Source organism: Dryobates pubescens, chromosome 7 (genome assembly GCF_014839835.1).
Source record: "Dryobates pubescens isolate bDryPub1 chromosome 7, bDryPub1.pri, whole genome shotgun sequence".
NCBI classification, from domain to species: domain Eukaryota; kingdom Metazoa; phylum Chordata; class Aves; order Piciformes; family Picidae; genus Dryobates; species Dryobates pubescens.
In genome coordinates this window covers 28,296,073-28,312,080 of record NC_071618.1, presented here as the reverse complement: position 1 = coordinate 28,312,080, position 16,008 = coordinate 28,296,073, and the positions used below count along the sequence as shown (strand labels likewise).

At 37.5% G+C, this 16,008-nt stretch overlaps 1 protein-coding gene across 1 annotated transcript in view; it reads left to right on the top strand.

Moving 5' to 3' along the window:
• PIBF1 (progesterone immunomodulatory binding factor 1) overlaps window positions 1–16,008 on the top strand; it is a 133,272-nt gene that overhangs the window by 81,509 nt on the left and 35,755 nt on the right. The window contains exons 10-13 of the mRNA XM_054163097.1: window positions 888–1,053; window positions 6,328–6,478; window positions 10,206–10,296; window positions 13,932–14,034. Of these exons, the coding sequence (XP_054019072.1) occupies window positions 888–1,053; window positions 6,328–6,478; window positions 10,206–10,296; window positions 13,932–14,034 (511 nt within the window). The remainder of the gene's footprint in view (window positions 1–887; window positions 1,054–6,327; window positions 6,479–10,205; window positions 10,297–13,931; window positions 14,035–16,008) is intronic.

Genomic DNA, 16,008 nt, shown 5'->3' with positions numbered 1-16,008 from the left:
TTTCAGTACCCGCCTGCATGTGTTTCTGTGTGACTTGCCCTAGGTGATCCTGCTTTGGCAGGGGGATTGGATTCAATGATCTCTGGAGGTTCCTTCCAACCCCTAACACGCTGTGATTCCAAATGGCTGTGGAAATTAATACAACATTATGTTATGATGTTTCTTCATGTCTTTAGATATGAGAAAAAGCAATGTAGCTGAAATCCGTGACATCCAAAGGGATGTTCAGGAGGAGACTTGATAGGGTGCTTGGTTGCATGGTTTAGTTGATTAGCTGGTTTGGGTGGTAGGTTGGACGCGATGATCTTGAAGGTCTCTTCCAACCTGGTCTATTCTATTCTATTCTATTCTATTCTATTCTATTCTATTCTATTCTATTCTATTCTATTCTAATGTCCTGAGGGATGTGCCACTAATAACCACTGATGTGTAATACTCCCTATCACATGTAACATGTGGTGGTGAAGACAGGAGACAACATCTCCTTGGTATCTTTCCCATGAAAGACTTCAGTGCATACAATTGTGTACCACGAAAGAGATTTATATTGATCTAACATTTTTTTAAAGTAAGATACACAGTAAGGCCATTGTCATTTGCTTGTTCATTAACCACATATTGAGAAAAATCCAGGACTGAGTTTTCCACACATACTGTATTTTGTTGTCATTACAGTAATGAATTTTCCTAATGATGTTTTAAATACAGGTTACAATAGTTACATAGATAACCATATTAAAACTTATTAAACTCTTAGAAATACTGTATAAATTTCTGAAATTTATAGCTGTAATGAACAGAACTAGCAAGTATTCTAAGTTTGTTTATTTTTTAATTATCAAAACCTTTTTTTTCTTCTTTCTTCCTTTTTTTTTTTTTCCTTTTAGGTATAGACAAATGCAGTTTGGCACAGAAAGCAAAGTAGCTGAACTTCTACACCAAAGTAAGTTGAAGTCTTTTGAAAGTGAACATGTTCAACTCCTGCAACAAGAAACAGCTAAGAATCTTTCACAATGCCAAATGGAATGTGAGAAATATCAGAGAAAACTGGAGGTATGTTATATGGAGACACTTTACAGGGCATTAACTAGTTGTCTTAAATTGGAATGTAAAATGGAGCAATGAACATACATGGCTGAATTAATATTTCCACCAAATTCTCATGAAGCAGAATTGTGGCAGTTTTAGGCTGTGCCTAGGAAAATTTTCCACAGATCTTGAACAGAAAGTGATAGAGTGTAAATAAATTACCACTGGATGTAAAAGGGAGAATAATGATATGATCTCAATAATCTCATTGGTGTGGTTACTGGATGATCTCAAAGGTCACCTGGTTAATTCTATTCTATTCTATTACCAACATAAAGTGAGTTGTGTACATGAGCTTTTTCTCTTTTTTTGGCTTCTTTCACTCTGGCATATGCTAGCTACTGTTTCTGCTGGCTTTGCTGACCTTGGCTGTGTTCTAGTTGTGGTTAAGTGCTAACAAGCCACTTTCTACTTTTCTTCTCTTACCCTCTACTTTTCTTCTCTTTCTTTTCTTATCCCGTGTACAGGGGTGAGGGAAGGGAGCCAGGGAGAGGGAAGCTGTTGGTAGCCCACCCCCACCCCGGTTTTGTCCAGGAGGGTTCTTGTGTTGTTTATAAATTGTAAATACATGGAAATATTGTGTATTTTGTACATATTCATTGCATTCCATGTTATAGATTGTAGTTTTGATTGTAAATACAGGTTCATTTGCATTCGCTGAGCTGGTATAGCAATTTTATGCAGGGGGGGTGGAATTTCAACCCACCACAAGAATCTAATGGCAAAGCTTATTAAGTCTGACCAGTTCATTGGAAAACAAGACTTAAGGGACAAGACAGTAAAATGGTCTTTCATGGAGATGTGTTGAAGACATGTTGAAGTTCATGTGAGGTATTTATGCTTGTATCACAAAGCTACTTATGTCAGTCTGTATGATTATTATAGGGAAAGAAGGCAGTTACACTAGAAGAGTTATGGTGAGTTCAGAATCATTATTAAAAGCTGGGGTTTGTAATAGCACTGTCAGATAATGCGGTGTGCAATATTCACATGCAATTCTGGAACAGCTAAAGAAGTCAAAGGGAGCATATTGTACACAGCTTTGAAAAGATCTGACATTGCTAATCCTATTGTGGTGTGTTGATCTTGGCCAGTTGCCAGACACCCACTCAGACACTTTCTCACTTCCTCTCCTCAAATTGATGGGATGCAAATAAACTGAAAAAGCTCATGGGTAATATAAAGTTAAGGAGATCACTTACCAGTTACCATCATTGGCCAAACAGACTTGACCTAAGGAAAAATTAATTTCACTTCTTTCCAATGGAAATATATTTGGATAGTCTGAAACAAAGGTAAAAAATTAAAGCATCCCTTTCTCTTCTGACTTTACTTTCCTTCCTTAACTTCTGACTCCTTGACCTCCCCCTCCATAACAGCTCATCTCTGCTACTCTTTCCTCTGTGTGCTTTTACTCTGCTCTCGTGTGGATCCTCCATTGGCTGCAGCTTCCTTCAGGAGAAAATCTTTTCCTACTTGGGTACTCCACAGGTTACAGATCCTGCTCCAGTATGGGATTCTCTAAGGGCTGCAGTGAAGATATCTGCTCTGGTGTGGTCTTTTATGGTCTGCAGGAAGACAACCTGCTTCACCATGATCTTCTCCTGGGGCTGCAAGGGAATTTCTGCTCTGGTGCCTGGAACACCTCCTCTCCTCCCTCTCACTTTGGTGTCTACATCAAAGATGTTTGTCACACTTTTTTTCCTCTCACTCCTTATTGCCCTGCAGCACTTTTATCCTTTCTTGAATACATTTTCCATGAAGTGCCACCATCTTGGCTTCTGGGCTAAGTTGTGCCCCTGTGATTGCTCAGTTGGAGCCAGCTGGAACCAGTGGAATCCAGCACGGGGCAGCCATGGCTGCCCTTCAGAGAGGGCCACCCCCCACCTGCCTACTGCCAGCACCTTGCATCTGCGCCCAGTGAACCTGTTTACATAGTGTTGAATGATTTGGACCTGTTTATCTTTACAGGCTTAGAATTTACTGTCTTTCAAACATGTACTTTCAAAAAGTAATCTAATCCTATTCACCTATTTTAGTATCAGAAAGCTGTCTGGTACTCAGCAGAGCAAACTTACTTTAAAACATACGTTAGTCCCAAAATCATAGAGTCATAGAATTGTTAGGGTTGGAAGGGACCTCAGGGATCATCTAGTTCCAATTGCCCTGCCAAATCATATCACTGAGTTCAGTTTGTGAGATTTAAATGAAATTGGCAATGTGTGTCTAAACGTCAAGATACAAACTGGACAGGGCAGAATAAAAAGGGTTTTTCCCAAGTGCCTGATATGGCAGCCTTCATGTTTTGGAGAAGGATGTTGTTCTTCAGGTCCCTGCATTTCTAGTGCTGAGTCTGCCTAGGGTGTTTATGAAAAGAAACTATAGAGTGGAAACAGAACTGGAGAGTTTTAGAGAAAATGTAATTTCTTGTTTTGTCTGTTTTGGGACATTCAGATCTGGCTGATTGAGGTTAATTGTGGTCACAAGCACTGGGAGTGCCAGTTTTTCTAGATTTTGAGGTTGCCAAACAGATTTTCAATTGGACAGGCATGTCTAAACTTTGAGAAGATAGTTAAATTTGAGTTATATATCCATTTTCTTTGTGGATATTTATGTGATCTGATAACATCTAGAATATTTGGCATTCAATTCTACTAACACTATTTATTGGCACTTCCTTTTCTCTTGAGAGAGATGCGTTGAAACTCATTTAGAAATGTTCTTGCAGAATTTAAATACTCAATGTGTGAAGTTTTTGCTTTTTATTCCTTGTGGCTGAATTCTTAATTTTTTAATTTCCTTTCTTTTATATAGTATCAATGTACTAAGGTTTTTTTCTTACTCTTCTTACAGGATATCAATCCTAATTAATAGTGTGTTCAGTAGTATCTTGTAGCTCAGTAACAGTTGCTTTATGAACCAACTCTTGCTTTTATTTGGATTTAAGCAGAGAGTAGTTTCTCTCCTTGGGCATGCTGAAACTAGGAAACAGATGGTTCACTTGTTGCCAGCTTTTAACCTATTAATTTATTCTTCTGTGGTTTAAATGAAAAAGAAATGGATTAACCTGTCTGTTCCCCCAACTTGTAAGTGAGGAAAAAAACAACACACAAGAAAGTGAGACCAAAAAAAGTGAGATAAGAATAGAGTTTACTGAGCAAATCAGATAATCATAATACAAATGCAGAACAAGCACGGCGGAAAGCAGCAGACAGAAGCAAGCGAGCTATTACGGGTTTAAGAACTTGGATGTCTTAACCATGGAGTTGTTAAGTCCTCCAAGTACCAGAGAGGTGCAAGAAGGTGGACTGGAAAGTGTAATCTTTTGGTATTTCATTCTCATCAGCCTGCATCTCCCCTCCCTATATAAAATGTCTGCATAGTCAGGTTCTGTGCTTTTCCTCCCTCTCTTCTTCCAGCATGTGGGGACTCTTTGTCTTTGGTACTTGCACAGGAGTGGGGCTTGGTGCAAGCAAGCTGATTTTCTTACTGTGTCGTTTGCACCTGGGTAGGAAGGGAAGGGTTGCGGGGGCTTTGAGGCCTGGGGTATTGTGGCCTGGTTGGGGGGCAGGTTTTGGAAGGTCATGGCCTAGTGAGGTTTTGGAGAAGCCCAGGCTGCAGAGATAGGCCGAGGCTGAATATGAATTGTTGGGTATTTTTGTGTGTTTCTGTACTGCTATACACAGTTGTGAATAATACTCCCATTTAAATTTCCCGTTCTTTTCAATCCTGTGTGGAGCATTTTCTTCTACTCCTTTGGGGAGGGGCAAAGAGCATCTGACCACTCCCTAAAACTATGACACCAGCTAAAAACCCAAGTTAGAGCTACTCCCCCATCCCTTTTCCTCATGCTCCATCTCAGAGGAAGAGCCCACAGCCACAACCCAGAACCCAAAAGCAGCAGCTGGATCAGGAAGCCTCCCATGTTACACTCTGAACTTAAGCCCCGTAATACTTTGCTCCAGGCAGCCCTTTCATTTTTGAAACTGACATGAGGTAGGATGGTATGAGTAGCAGCAAACTTAAAACTCAACCTACTGGACCAATCTTTTTATATTTGAGTGGCTTGTTTCTCTAAGCATTGTGCATTCATTAGTGTTACTGACAGTGGATCTGATATCACAGTATCACAGCATCACAGTATCACCAAGGTTGGAAGAGACCTCAAAGCTCATTGAGTCCAACCTGTCACCACAGACCTCATGACTAGACCATGGCACCAAGTGCCACGTCCAATCCCCTCTTGAACACCTCCAGGGATGGTGACTCCACCACCTCCCTGGGCAGCCCATTCCAATGACAAATGACTCTCTCTGTGAAGAACGTTCTCCTCACCTTGAGGCTAAACCTCCCCTGGTGCAGCTTGAGACTGTGTCCCCTTGTTCTGGTGCTGATTGCTAGAGAGGAGACCAACCCCTACCAAAATGGTGTTACTGTTGTATCCATTATACATGTATTTCTGTATCTTAAGATTTATATTCATTTTGCATCCTGAATATTTGGTATTTTTATTTGGGACATTTGCATTAAATTTAGCTACAGTACTACTTGATTTTTACTCATTTGGGTGAGATTTTTTTTCTGCAAAGCATGTAGGGTGACCATTTACTTATCCAGGATTTTTTTATTACAGTTGCATTTATATTCATTATGTTACCAGTGTTGGTTTATATTTTCCAGCACTATATCAGGCTTTAGTTCTTATATAGACCCTCATAAATTTTACTTTTCAATATACGCTTTTTTCTTTAAGCTTAGTGGATTAAATATTGCCATGGTCCTGAATGTTAATAGTAATAAGTAAAAAAATAAGAATCTCTTATATCTTAAATACCAAATTTTTATATTCATGCATTTGCCATTTTTTTAATTGGTAACTGAAATCTAAATCCAGTTAAAGCAACAAATATAAATGCATTTACACGGCTTTAACTGCTATGTATTAATTGCTTTTACCCCACTCTTCTTTAAAATTTTTGTAGCTTTTTCAGAGAATCTTAGAATTACTAAGGTCTGAGGGGATAGGCATAAGTGATATGACCTGAGAGTATAATCTGTGCAACAGAATATAGTTGAAAAAATAACTGGCTTTTAAAACTTTAATAATCTTTCCTGTGCAAAAGTTACATCAAATATTTAGTATCCTACTGCTAAGCGTTCCACACGTATTATATTTTGCCTCTTTCATAAATGGCTGTAATGCTGAATCCCTGATATTTCCTTTATCTATTTTCACAGGTGCTTACCAAGGAATTTTATAGTCTTCAGTCTTCTAGTGAAATGCGCATCACTGAACTTCAAACACAGAATTCTGAGTTTCAAGCAAGGCTAGATACTTACGAAAAACTTGAGAAAGAGCTTGATGAGATAATACTGCAGACAGCAGAGAGTAAGTTCTGCCACAAATTCTGTTCTATCTGTAGGCATTGCTGGCATTATGACAAGATGTCTTGTTTCTCATAGTGTTTGGAAAATATTACAGTGCCTGTCATTCTCCTTGTGCCTGACAATTAATTACTTTGATAGAAACTATTAGTGATAGGTTTCTAAATGTATTTGTAAATTTGTATCAGGTAAACATGAACTCAGACATATGGATATTAAAACTCATCTCAGTGGTTTTTTTGCCTTCTTTATCACAGTATCACAGTATCACAGTATAACCAAGGTTGGAAGAGACCCCAAGGATCATCAAGTCCAACCTGTCCCAACAGACCTCACGACTAGACCATGGCACCAAGTGCCATGTCCAATCTCCCCTTGAACACCTCCAGGGACGGTGACTCCACCACCTCCCTGGGCAGCCCATTCCAATGAATTCTTTTCCTTTCTCTAGTAATCCATTATAATTAATTAGGCATTTTAGGATTTTTCTGTTATTTAGGTATATTCTGAATACTGGCATACCATCTTTATTGACAGACAATTGTAAGTTTCATAATACAGTGCCATGATTATTGTGATTTTTTTTTTGCATTAATTAAGAGGGGGAAAGCCCTTCCTTGTGTTGAGTTAATAATAATTTGACATTAAGTAGTTGCTTGTGACAGATCAGACTCTTCTAAGTACTAAAACCTGGATTAAATTCAGGCCTGATTGCATTTGAAAATTTCTGTCTCTGGATGACAAAAACAACATCATGTTCTCCAACACAGAAAAATTCCTGTGAAATCTTTATTGATTCTCAGCCTAAATGAATCCACAGGGCAAATAATTTCTAATTGAAACTAAGACTCTAATCTTAATGTCTTCTGGCCTGTGTGTAAACAAATCAGGACATTTTAAGACTTCAAACTAATTCATAGAGTGTTATTGTCCTTTTTCCCTTTTTTCACTCCTCCAAAAATCAATCACAATTTATTTAGTAATGTTTTCCAGGTAGAAGATCATTGCATAAGCTTTATATATAAAAGTAGTATAGGGCAAAGTTCATATTACAGGGATGAAGTGATTTTTGTGTGTGTTTGGTATTTAAACTATATACACACTTCATTGATTTTTATACACTGCAGCTTGTCCTTGTTAGAATGACATGGATTACCAAAGGTTCTAGTCTGACCATAAGCATCTTTGCTATAATGCATGCTTATGTTTTAGTCAGTACCATGTTTGTTAAAGTGTATATGTATCAACTTGCCTAAAGAGTATTTATGCAGAAGTTTTGGACCTTACTTGATTTTTTCCATGGAGAAGAGTTTGGAATGGTGTTTTTTGTTTACACTGATTGACATTTCCTTCTGTTTCTTGGGATGGCATTAAAGTTTTTTTTACAGAACTAAATCATTCTTAACTTATTATTATGTATTTTAATTACAGTTAATATTCTGTGCTATAGAATGTGATTTAAAGAAATTAAAATTTCTAAAAGGACTGTTCTGGTAAAATACAAATCATTTATTTTCTGATTTTTGTGGGGTGAAAAAGGGGAGTTATAGTTCAATATTATTTCAATATTCTTTCTATTTAATTTCTATAGTTGTTTTTTCTTACTATTATTATATCATAAATGATAGTGGAAGTTGGTATTGGTACTAAATAAGACTGAATTCTATCACCAAGGTGATCTGAGAAGAAGTAGAGCTGTACTGCTGGGGATTGAGTTACCTGGACTTTTTAATAAACAGTGTATTTGCACATGAGGCAGCTTTAGTCATATAATCATATATGCTTTCTATTTTGTCCTTTGGAGAATGTGCATGTGGAAAAGATCACTGAATTGTGACTGGTATTCCCTCATTATTTTGCCTAATTTTATTAATACTGAAATAACATGAAACAGCCTGTTCAGGAAACCATCAAGAACTTACGTAGCCACTCCTTACTTCATCTGAGTGGTTTCCACATGAATAATAATAGTAGACTTTCTTGGCATTTGTCTCTTCAGGGTGAAATCTTCATTTGGGGATATTTTTGTTGTAGACTAGTTGTGTGATTTTTCTTGCTTCCATTGATTAGTATCTTTTTATTTGAAAGATTTAACCTTTTGATATCCTCACAGTGGCACTTTTTAAACTTAATAATGTAAAAAACTTTATTCATTAATGTGTCTCCTAACTTGTAAAATGTGCATTTTACACCACTAAATCAGGTGAAGAGGTGGAAAAACATAAAAGGAGCACAGACTGATATGTAACATGACTTTGGCTTGATATCTGTATTTCAGTGGGTTTTGTTCTTCACATGGACACTAGTGACAGGAATTTGTAGGGCAGGATCATACTGAATTTTTTCTGAGACATACAACAGTAATTTCATAACTAAAAAGGATTATGACTAGGGCAGGCTAAATTATTCTTTATGGTTTTCTGAACCAGAAGTACTTAAGGCACTGAAAAATTCCCTGTCATAACCAAGACAGCCTTAACATTCTGAAGTTCTAGGGCCTTTGTGCTGCCAGATCAGCAAGCTCTTTGTGTCATACTGGAATGTCTGTGCTGTTGTTTTGCGCAACTATGTTTATGACTTATCACAAGTGCTCTCTAGAGGCTTTTCTCTTTTTGAACGTCTTTTACAAATTCTTGTTTAAAATCGTATTAAAAGGGAAAGAAGAAGGTATTTCTGATTTTGAGGTGCATGAGCATTAGGAAAGATGAGTCAGATAGGATAGTCACATAATTTCCTGAATTCATTTCTCCTGTTCCCAACTGCTTGATTCATCAAAGCTGTTGTATGGTGCCTGGGTTGCTGTATACTTGTGCCTCTCGCTCTTTCACACCCCTGCAGCTCCCATTTTTCTTTTGTCTTCCTTTACTCCTCCTCTGTGTCCCCTTCTCTCTGACCCTGTCTATCTCCCTCACAAACACTTCAATTTTTCTTTTTTTTTTGTCTGGACCACTTTATCTTACGGGAAAGAGGAAACCTGAATTCCGTGAGCTGAAATGTTAAAATCTCTACATGTGTTATTCTTGTTGCTGTTGAGATTTCTTTTCAAAGCAATTCCAATGTATTTAAATCCTTAGAAATATGTTTTCAGAAATAAGTCTTGTATGGAGATAGAGATTATTGTATTTTATTTTTTTGTATACACATAAGAATAGCCTGCTTGCCCTTCTCTGAAGATTGGCATGATGTTTATTTTCCCCACGTTAACAAAAAGAAGTTTCTAACCACCATAGTCTTTCAAAAATGGCAGTGAGAAGCCTCACAGTGAGATCACTCCCTCGGCAGCCCTGGATGTGTCCTTTCTGGTTCCATGGACTTGTTTATATCCAGTTGGCTTAAACCCTCCCTAATTTTGTCTCTGCTTCCTCATATATGCACAGAAAATGAATTCTGTATGAAAAATCCCTGTACTGCTGAATTACACTATTTGTGCATGTTTTGTGATTATACCAATAATATGAATAAGCAAGGACTCTGAACTCTTTTGCTTTACTTTCATATTGCATAAATCTGATGATAGCCACTGTTGTAATAAATTAATGTGTGGCAATGTATTGATGCCAATTGTGAACAAAACAGTTCCACTCAAGCCCATAATGTTACACCAGGTGAAAATCTAGCTTCTAGAAAAATGTTTGTGCAGGTGTAGAATTATAAATAGAATTGATTAGAAGTTTGTAAGTTCTTCGACTGTAATCATGTCCTTCAACAGTACCATCCTGTGCTTTTTTCAGTGGAAGATGAAGTTGAAGCTGAAAGGGTTCTCTTCTCATATGGGTATGGTGCTAACATTCCTACAACAGCCAAAAGACGACTAAAGCAAAGGTATAAAAGTGCCTCCTGAATTTACTTTTCCAAGATAAAGTAATTATGTGAATTAGTTTTTGTCTTAGAATCCAGCCAGTTTGATTAACATAAAACATTTTTTTAATGACTTAATTATACAGGAATAGAATGAAGATTAGGTCCTGTTGATGTGATTGATGCATGTAAGTGAACATATGCATGTTTTTCTAGGTCATTTTATGATCTTTTCATTGTTTTACAAAAAGATTAGTTGTGTAAAACTAATCAGCTGTAAAAATAGTTGCATTGTTTACATATATGTAATAGGAAATAAATTTTCAATACTCTAAAAATTATTGTATGTAATCATAAGAAAAACACTTCTATGAGGAAATTGAGAAGATCAACATTTCAGAGCATCACTATTTCATCTTTATTAATACAGGGGCTGCTTCCAGTTATATTTCTTAAATATGCTGTGGCACCATTTGATCAATAGATAAAATTGCTGTGTAGGCCGAGTAACAAACCTCTTGATCACAGTATTTTTTAGGTAATATATTATTCACTGTGTTTAAGAAAGAATAGTGCCATTCAGATTTATCATTATGAGCATGAAAGCTACAAACTTATTGTGAAGTATAGGTAATGTGGATTGATTTATAATATTTTTAAGCTACAACCACAACAAAACCTTTGCTGTTTTTCAAAATGTGTATAGATAGTATAAAAAGTAGACATAAACTAAGACTCAATTCATGGACTGGTGAAATGATATAGATTAAAAGGAACAACTGAAAGCAGCAGGGTCCAGCTCCATGCTCAGAGCAAATCCAAGTGTTCAAGAGGTTCTCCAGATAAGTTTTTATTCTCTCTATTCACAATGTCAGGTTAAAATAATGTGATTTTTTTGTGTGTGTCCAGAATCCTGCGAATCTGATGATCAATAAGCCAGGATTTCAGATGTGCTTGTCTCTATTGAAATGTCTCCTATACTACTCTTGTTCCAAAAAGCATTGACAGATGAAGCTGATTTAATTCCTCATAATAGTATTGGAGACTTCATATATTTTCTTTATCTCCTAAAATAAGGAGATTACAAAAGCAGGTTTACCTGCTGCTGTTCAGACTCAAGGATAACTGTCATGCAGAAAATGTGTGACACCTTTGGCTACCTAAGCTTTAAAGCAAAATCTCTGTGACACCAATTTCTATGTTTAGAGCCATTAAAGAAACACAGATAAATGTTCTGCTCTCTGAGACTGCTTAAGGGAAGAGAATCTATTGCAGATGTGAATAACCTTTTGTTTGTTTGTTTGTTTTTGAGTCCACTACCTGCTTTTTCTTTCCAGACGTGTGGTATCTTGCAAGTTCATGGCATGTGCTACTTTGCCTACTTGCCAGAAAGAACTGTTCCATTGCTTTGGACATAGGCACCATACACCCCTAGTAGTAAATGCCTGGGAACATTCTGATGCATTGAGGCTGAATGGCATGTAGCAGCCCACTGCCATTAAACTGAACTCTCAGTACAGGTTTGCTGCATGTGAACTACCATTGGCAGTAATTGCTTACCCATGCTAACTCTCCAGCTACGCCTAGGAACTAGTGTTAATGAACGCTTTGGTGGTTCGCTAGCAACAAACTGTCACATTATTGAGCACTGCGTAATTTTTCTAGTGTAGCTGGAATTAGGTTTTCCAGAATGTCTTTGCAGTTCAGTCCCTTTCTTCCTTTCCTTTAAACTAGTTAAAAAACATACTGGCAAGCATACTTGAAAGATGTACTTGTGTGTATCCTTAAATCCTTGAAAATTCAGGTTGAATTCACTAAACAGTTATAGCTGGGAAAATTAGGATAGGCTACATTCCCAAATTTGCCATGTGACGTTTTCCCTTGCACTGTTATAACTAGTGCATAAGATCCCTAACTAGTCAAAGAAGTGGTTCATTTCTTTTTTGTGCTAGATGGGAACTTAACACTCATCTTGCCTCTCCTAAATAAAAATCCAAGTGACTGGTTTGGAGATTTTTTTTCTCAGTTATTGCTTGCACAGCCTAAAGCTCCTTGCAGTAGGAACTGTGAGAATCAGCCTCTTAGTAAATACTATTGAGAGTTTCAGGTAATTCCTCTCGTAAAATGTGAAAATAATAAGATAGTCTGTGTGAAACTGTAGGCTTATAACACAGGTGAAGAATATTAAAACTTCTGCCAAATCTTAAAAGTGTATTCCCTGATACTGAGGAGATGGTGGAGATTATGACTGGTTAATTTTTCAGAGAAAATTTGTACTTATCTAGCTTTACACATTCTAAGCCTCAGTTTAAGGGTAAATATAATTTAATTTCCCAATTGGTTTCATATAGACCACTTGCACTCTTACAGATTCAGTATCATGATCAAGGACTGGATAACACTTTACTATCCATAATTTGGAGAATAAGTCTTATATCTTTAGTTATGGATGGTATGCATTGAGAGTCTAAGATCTGGAGTAATTTCTCCCTTTCTTTAATGTACAGGTTTCTGAAAAATGCCACACATTTCACTGGAAGTGTGGATTGTTGCGGAGAGACATTAGTCCAGTGGTTTAGGACCACTGGAAGTTGGTATTAGCCCTGTGTGTCTTCCTTGGCTTTAGAGCTCTGAATTTCCTTTGTCATATTGTGAAATAGGCCAGTGACCAGAATAACTAAATGCAGAGGGGTACAATGATAAATTCGCTAGATACAAGTGTGCTAATAAGCCACCAGGCTGCTGAATCCTGAGAAAAAGGGGGGAAAAAACAGATGGCAGGATTCATTCCAGGATGTAGACATCTAATCCCAGGTTTAACAGAGAGACTCAGCATCTCACTTCCCACTATAACCAATTCTGTTCTAATCAGTATGTCAGCAGAGTTTGGAGTACATTTCAGTTATCCAGGAATTCATTTTAGTGAAATATAGTCATGCTATACAGTCTGTTCTGGATAGATCTAAATGATTAATAACAGATTGGAAGACCAGGTCAGATATCTGGAAGTAGGCTTTGTAATTGCATATTGAGTCTTCCTGTTGCTGCTTATTGATGATAAACTGTTTTGATTTTAGACATGAAACATGAAAGAGGTTGAGGATCTAGTTTTTTAACTAGGATGTTTAAGTAACTCAGTAGTCCTTTCTCTTCACTTCTAACTTTGTGAATCTGCTTAAGAGCTCATTCTTTTAAAGTGGCAATAATATTTAAGCATGTAGCATATCAGATGTCAGATAACACAATTGCAAGTGTTTTGAAAATGCTAAAATACCACATTTTTCAGTATTCCACTGCAAAATGTATATAAATGTTCTTTAAAAAAAAATTAAGGAGAAGCCTATTGCAGATACTCCCTAAAGTTGCTAAAAAGTAAATATTGATAATTTATTGTACAAATTACCTAGGTAATCGATTTCTAAGAAAATACTACAATGGCGTAACTGTGGGAATACTATTTCAGTGCTGTTAAATTTTGTAATGTTTTCATTGTTTTTCTGACTTCAACCATTCTGAATGTTTCACTGTGTAGTTTATATATATTTGTATTTAAGTGTTGGTGAAAAATTAAGGCAATCAAGCTCTGAAGTATAAATGTGAGAATTTCTTTTGCATATTTTGGAAAAACTTCAACTTGAGCTTGCTTTTTATTGGCACAGTGTTCACTTGGCAAGGAGGTTACTGCAGCTAGAAAAGCAAAACTCATTGCTTGTAAAAGATCTGGAACATCAGAAGGAACAAGTAACACAGATTTCACAAGAGGTAAATTACTGCTACAAAAAATCAAATCTGCAGAGACTATAAACATTGCAGAACAGCTGTTCATAAAATGAAGTATTTTCTAAACAGTGTTTATTATCCATTTGATGTCAAAAGATGGCCTCATAATTAACTAAAACTCTATGTTAAACATTTTCAAAGAACTTTATATTGTATTTTGAAATGAAGATCAGAAGAGGGATTACTTTACAGGCTAAACAAGAATGTAAGCCAGACAGAAAACATTCTGATTTCTGAGCAGACCAGCTAGCTAAACTAGTTTGTTCTGTTTGTTTTTTTTCAATGAATACCTTTTTACATGTTACAGAGTTCTTCTCTGAAAATCACTTTTAAAATCTTAAAGTGACTGCAAATTCTTTTCTTCAGTCTTTGGAACATACCAATCTAGGGAATTTTTAATATAAGCTTCTTTTTTCATAAAAAAAGCCACATTTTTACTATTTTATTTTATTCTGTTATAATGAGTTATATTTCATTATATTTTAAAATTCTCTATATCACCCCTGAAATCAGATACTGTGTTGATATGGAGAACAAAGACTAAATAAAACTCATTTTGAAATATTCCAGAATTAGGACAAGCTAATTTTTTTTAAATCTTTTTAAGACTGTCTTCTGGGTTTCTCTTAGGAATCAAAGAACATCCAGGTTTGCTATTAAATATTGCCACCATATGGAAATCCTAGGCTGACAGTTTTAGGAATGCAATTAACAGTTTGTTAAAGCCATGGTCACTATAAATTAGGATAACTATATGCAAGTGCTTCACAGTGCAAATACTTGCATTTCCTACATACTTTAAAACTTCCATGTGTTTTATAAGTGTGTGTGTGTATATATATATATATATAATAGAATACACAGTTAACCAGGTTGGAAAAGACCTTCGAGATCGAGTCAAACCTATCACGCAACACCATCTAATCAACTAAACCATGGCACTAAGTGCCTCATCCAGTCTCTTTTTAAACGCTTCCAGTGATGGTGACTCCACCACCTCCCTGGGCAGCCCATTCCAATGGGCAATCACTCTTTCTGTGAAGAATTTCCTCTTCTCCAGGGTAAGCAACCCCAGCTCCCTCAGCCTCTCCTCATAGGGCTTGTGCTTCAAACCCCTCACTGGCTTTGTTGCCCTTCTCGGGACACATCCCAGCAACTCAACATCTTTCCTAAACTGAGGGGCCCAGAACTGGACACAGTACTCAAGGTGTGGCCCAACCAGTACTAAGTACAGGGACAGAATGACTTCCCTGCTCCTGCTGGCCACACTATTCCTGACAGAGGCTAGGATGCCATTGGCCTTCTTGGCCACCTGGGCACACTGCTGGCTCATGTTCAGCCTACTATTGACCAGTACCCCCAGGTCCCTTTCTGCCTTGCTGCTCTCCAGCCACTCTGCCCCCAGGCAGTTCCTAACCCAGCACAGAGTGCTGCTGTTCAAGACAGGAGCTGACAGCTTGGCCAGGAGTTTGCTGTAGGGGGTGGTGTCAAAGGCCTTGCTGAAGTCCAGGTAGACTACATCCACAGCCTTCCCCACATCCACCAGGCAGGTCACCTGATCATAGAAGGAGATCAGGTTGGTCTGGCAGGACCTGCCCTTCCTAAATCCATGCTGGCTGGGCCTGATCCCTTGGCCATCCTGTAAGTGCTGTGTGATTGCACTCAAGAAGACCTGTTCCATAATCTTTCCTGGCACTGAGGTCAGGCTGACAGGCCTATAATTCCCTGGCTTCTCCTTCCAGCCCTTCTGGTGGATGGGCATCACATTGGCCAGTTTCCAGTCATCTGAGACCTCTCCAGTGAGCCAGGACTGTTGAAAAAAGATGGAGAGCGGCTTGGCCAGCTCATCTGCCAGCTCTCTCAGCACCCTAGAATGGGTTCCATCCAGTCCTGTGGCCTTGTGGAGATCCAAGTAGCTGAGCAGGTTTCTAACTACTTCCTCCTGGATTATGGGGG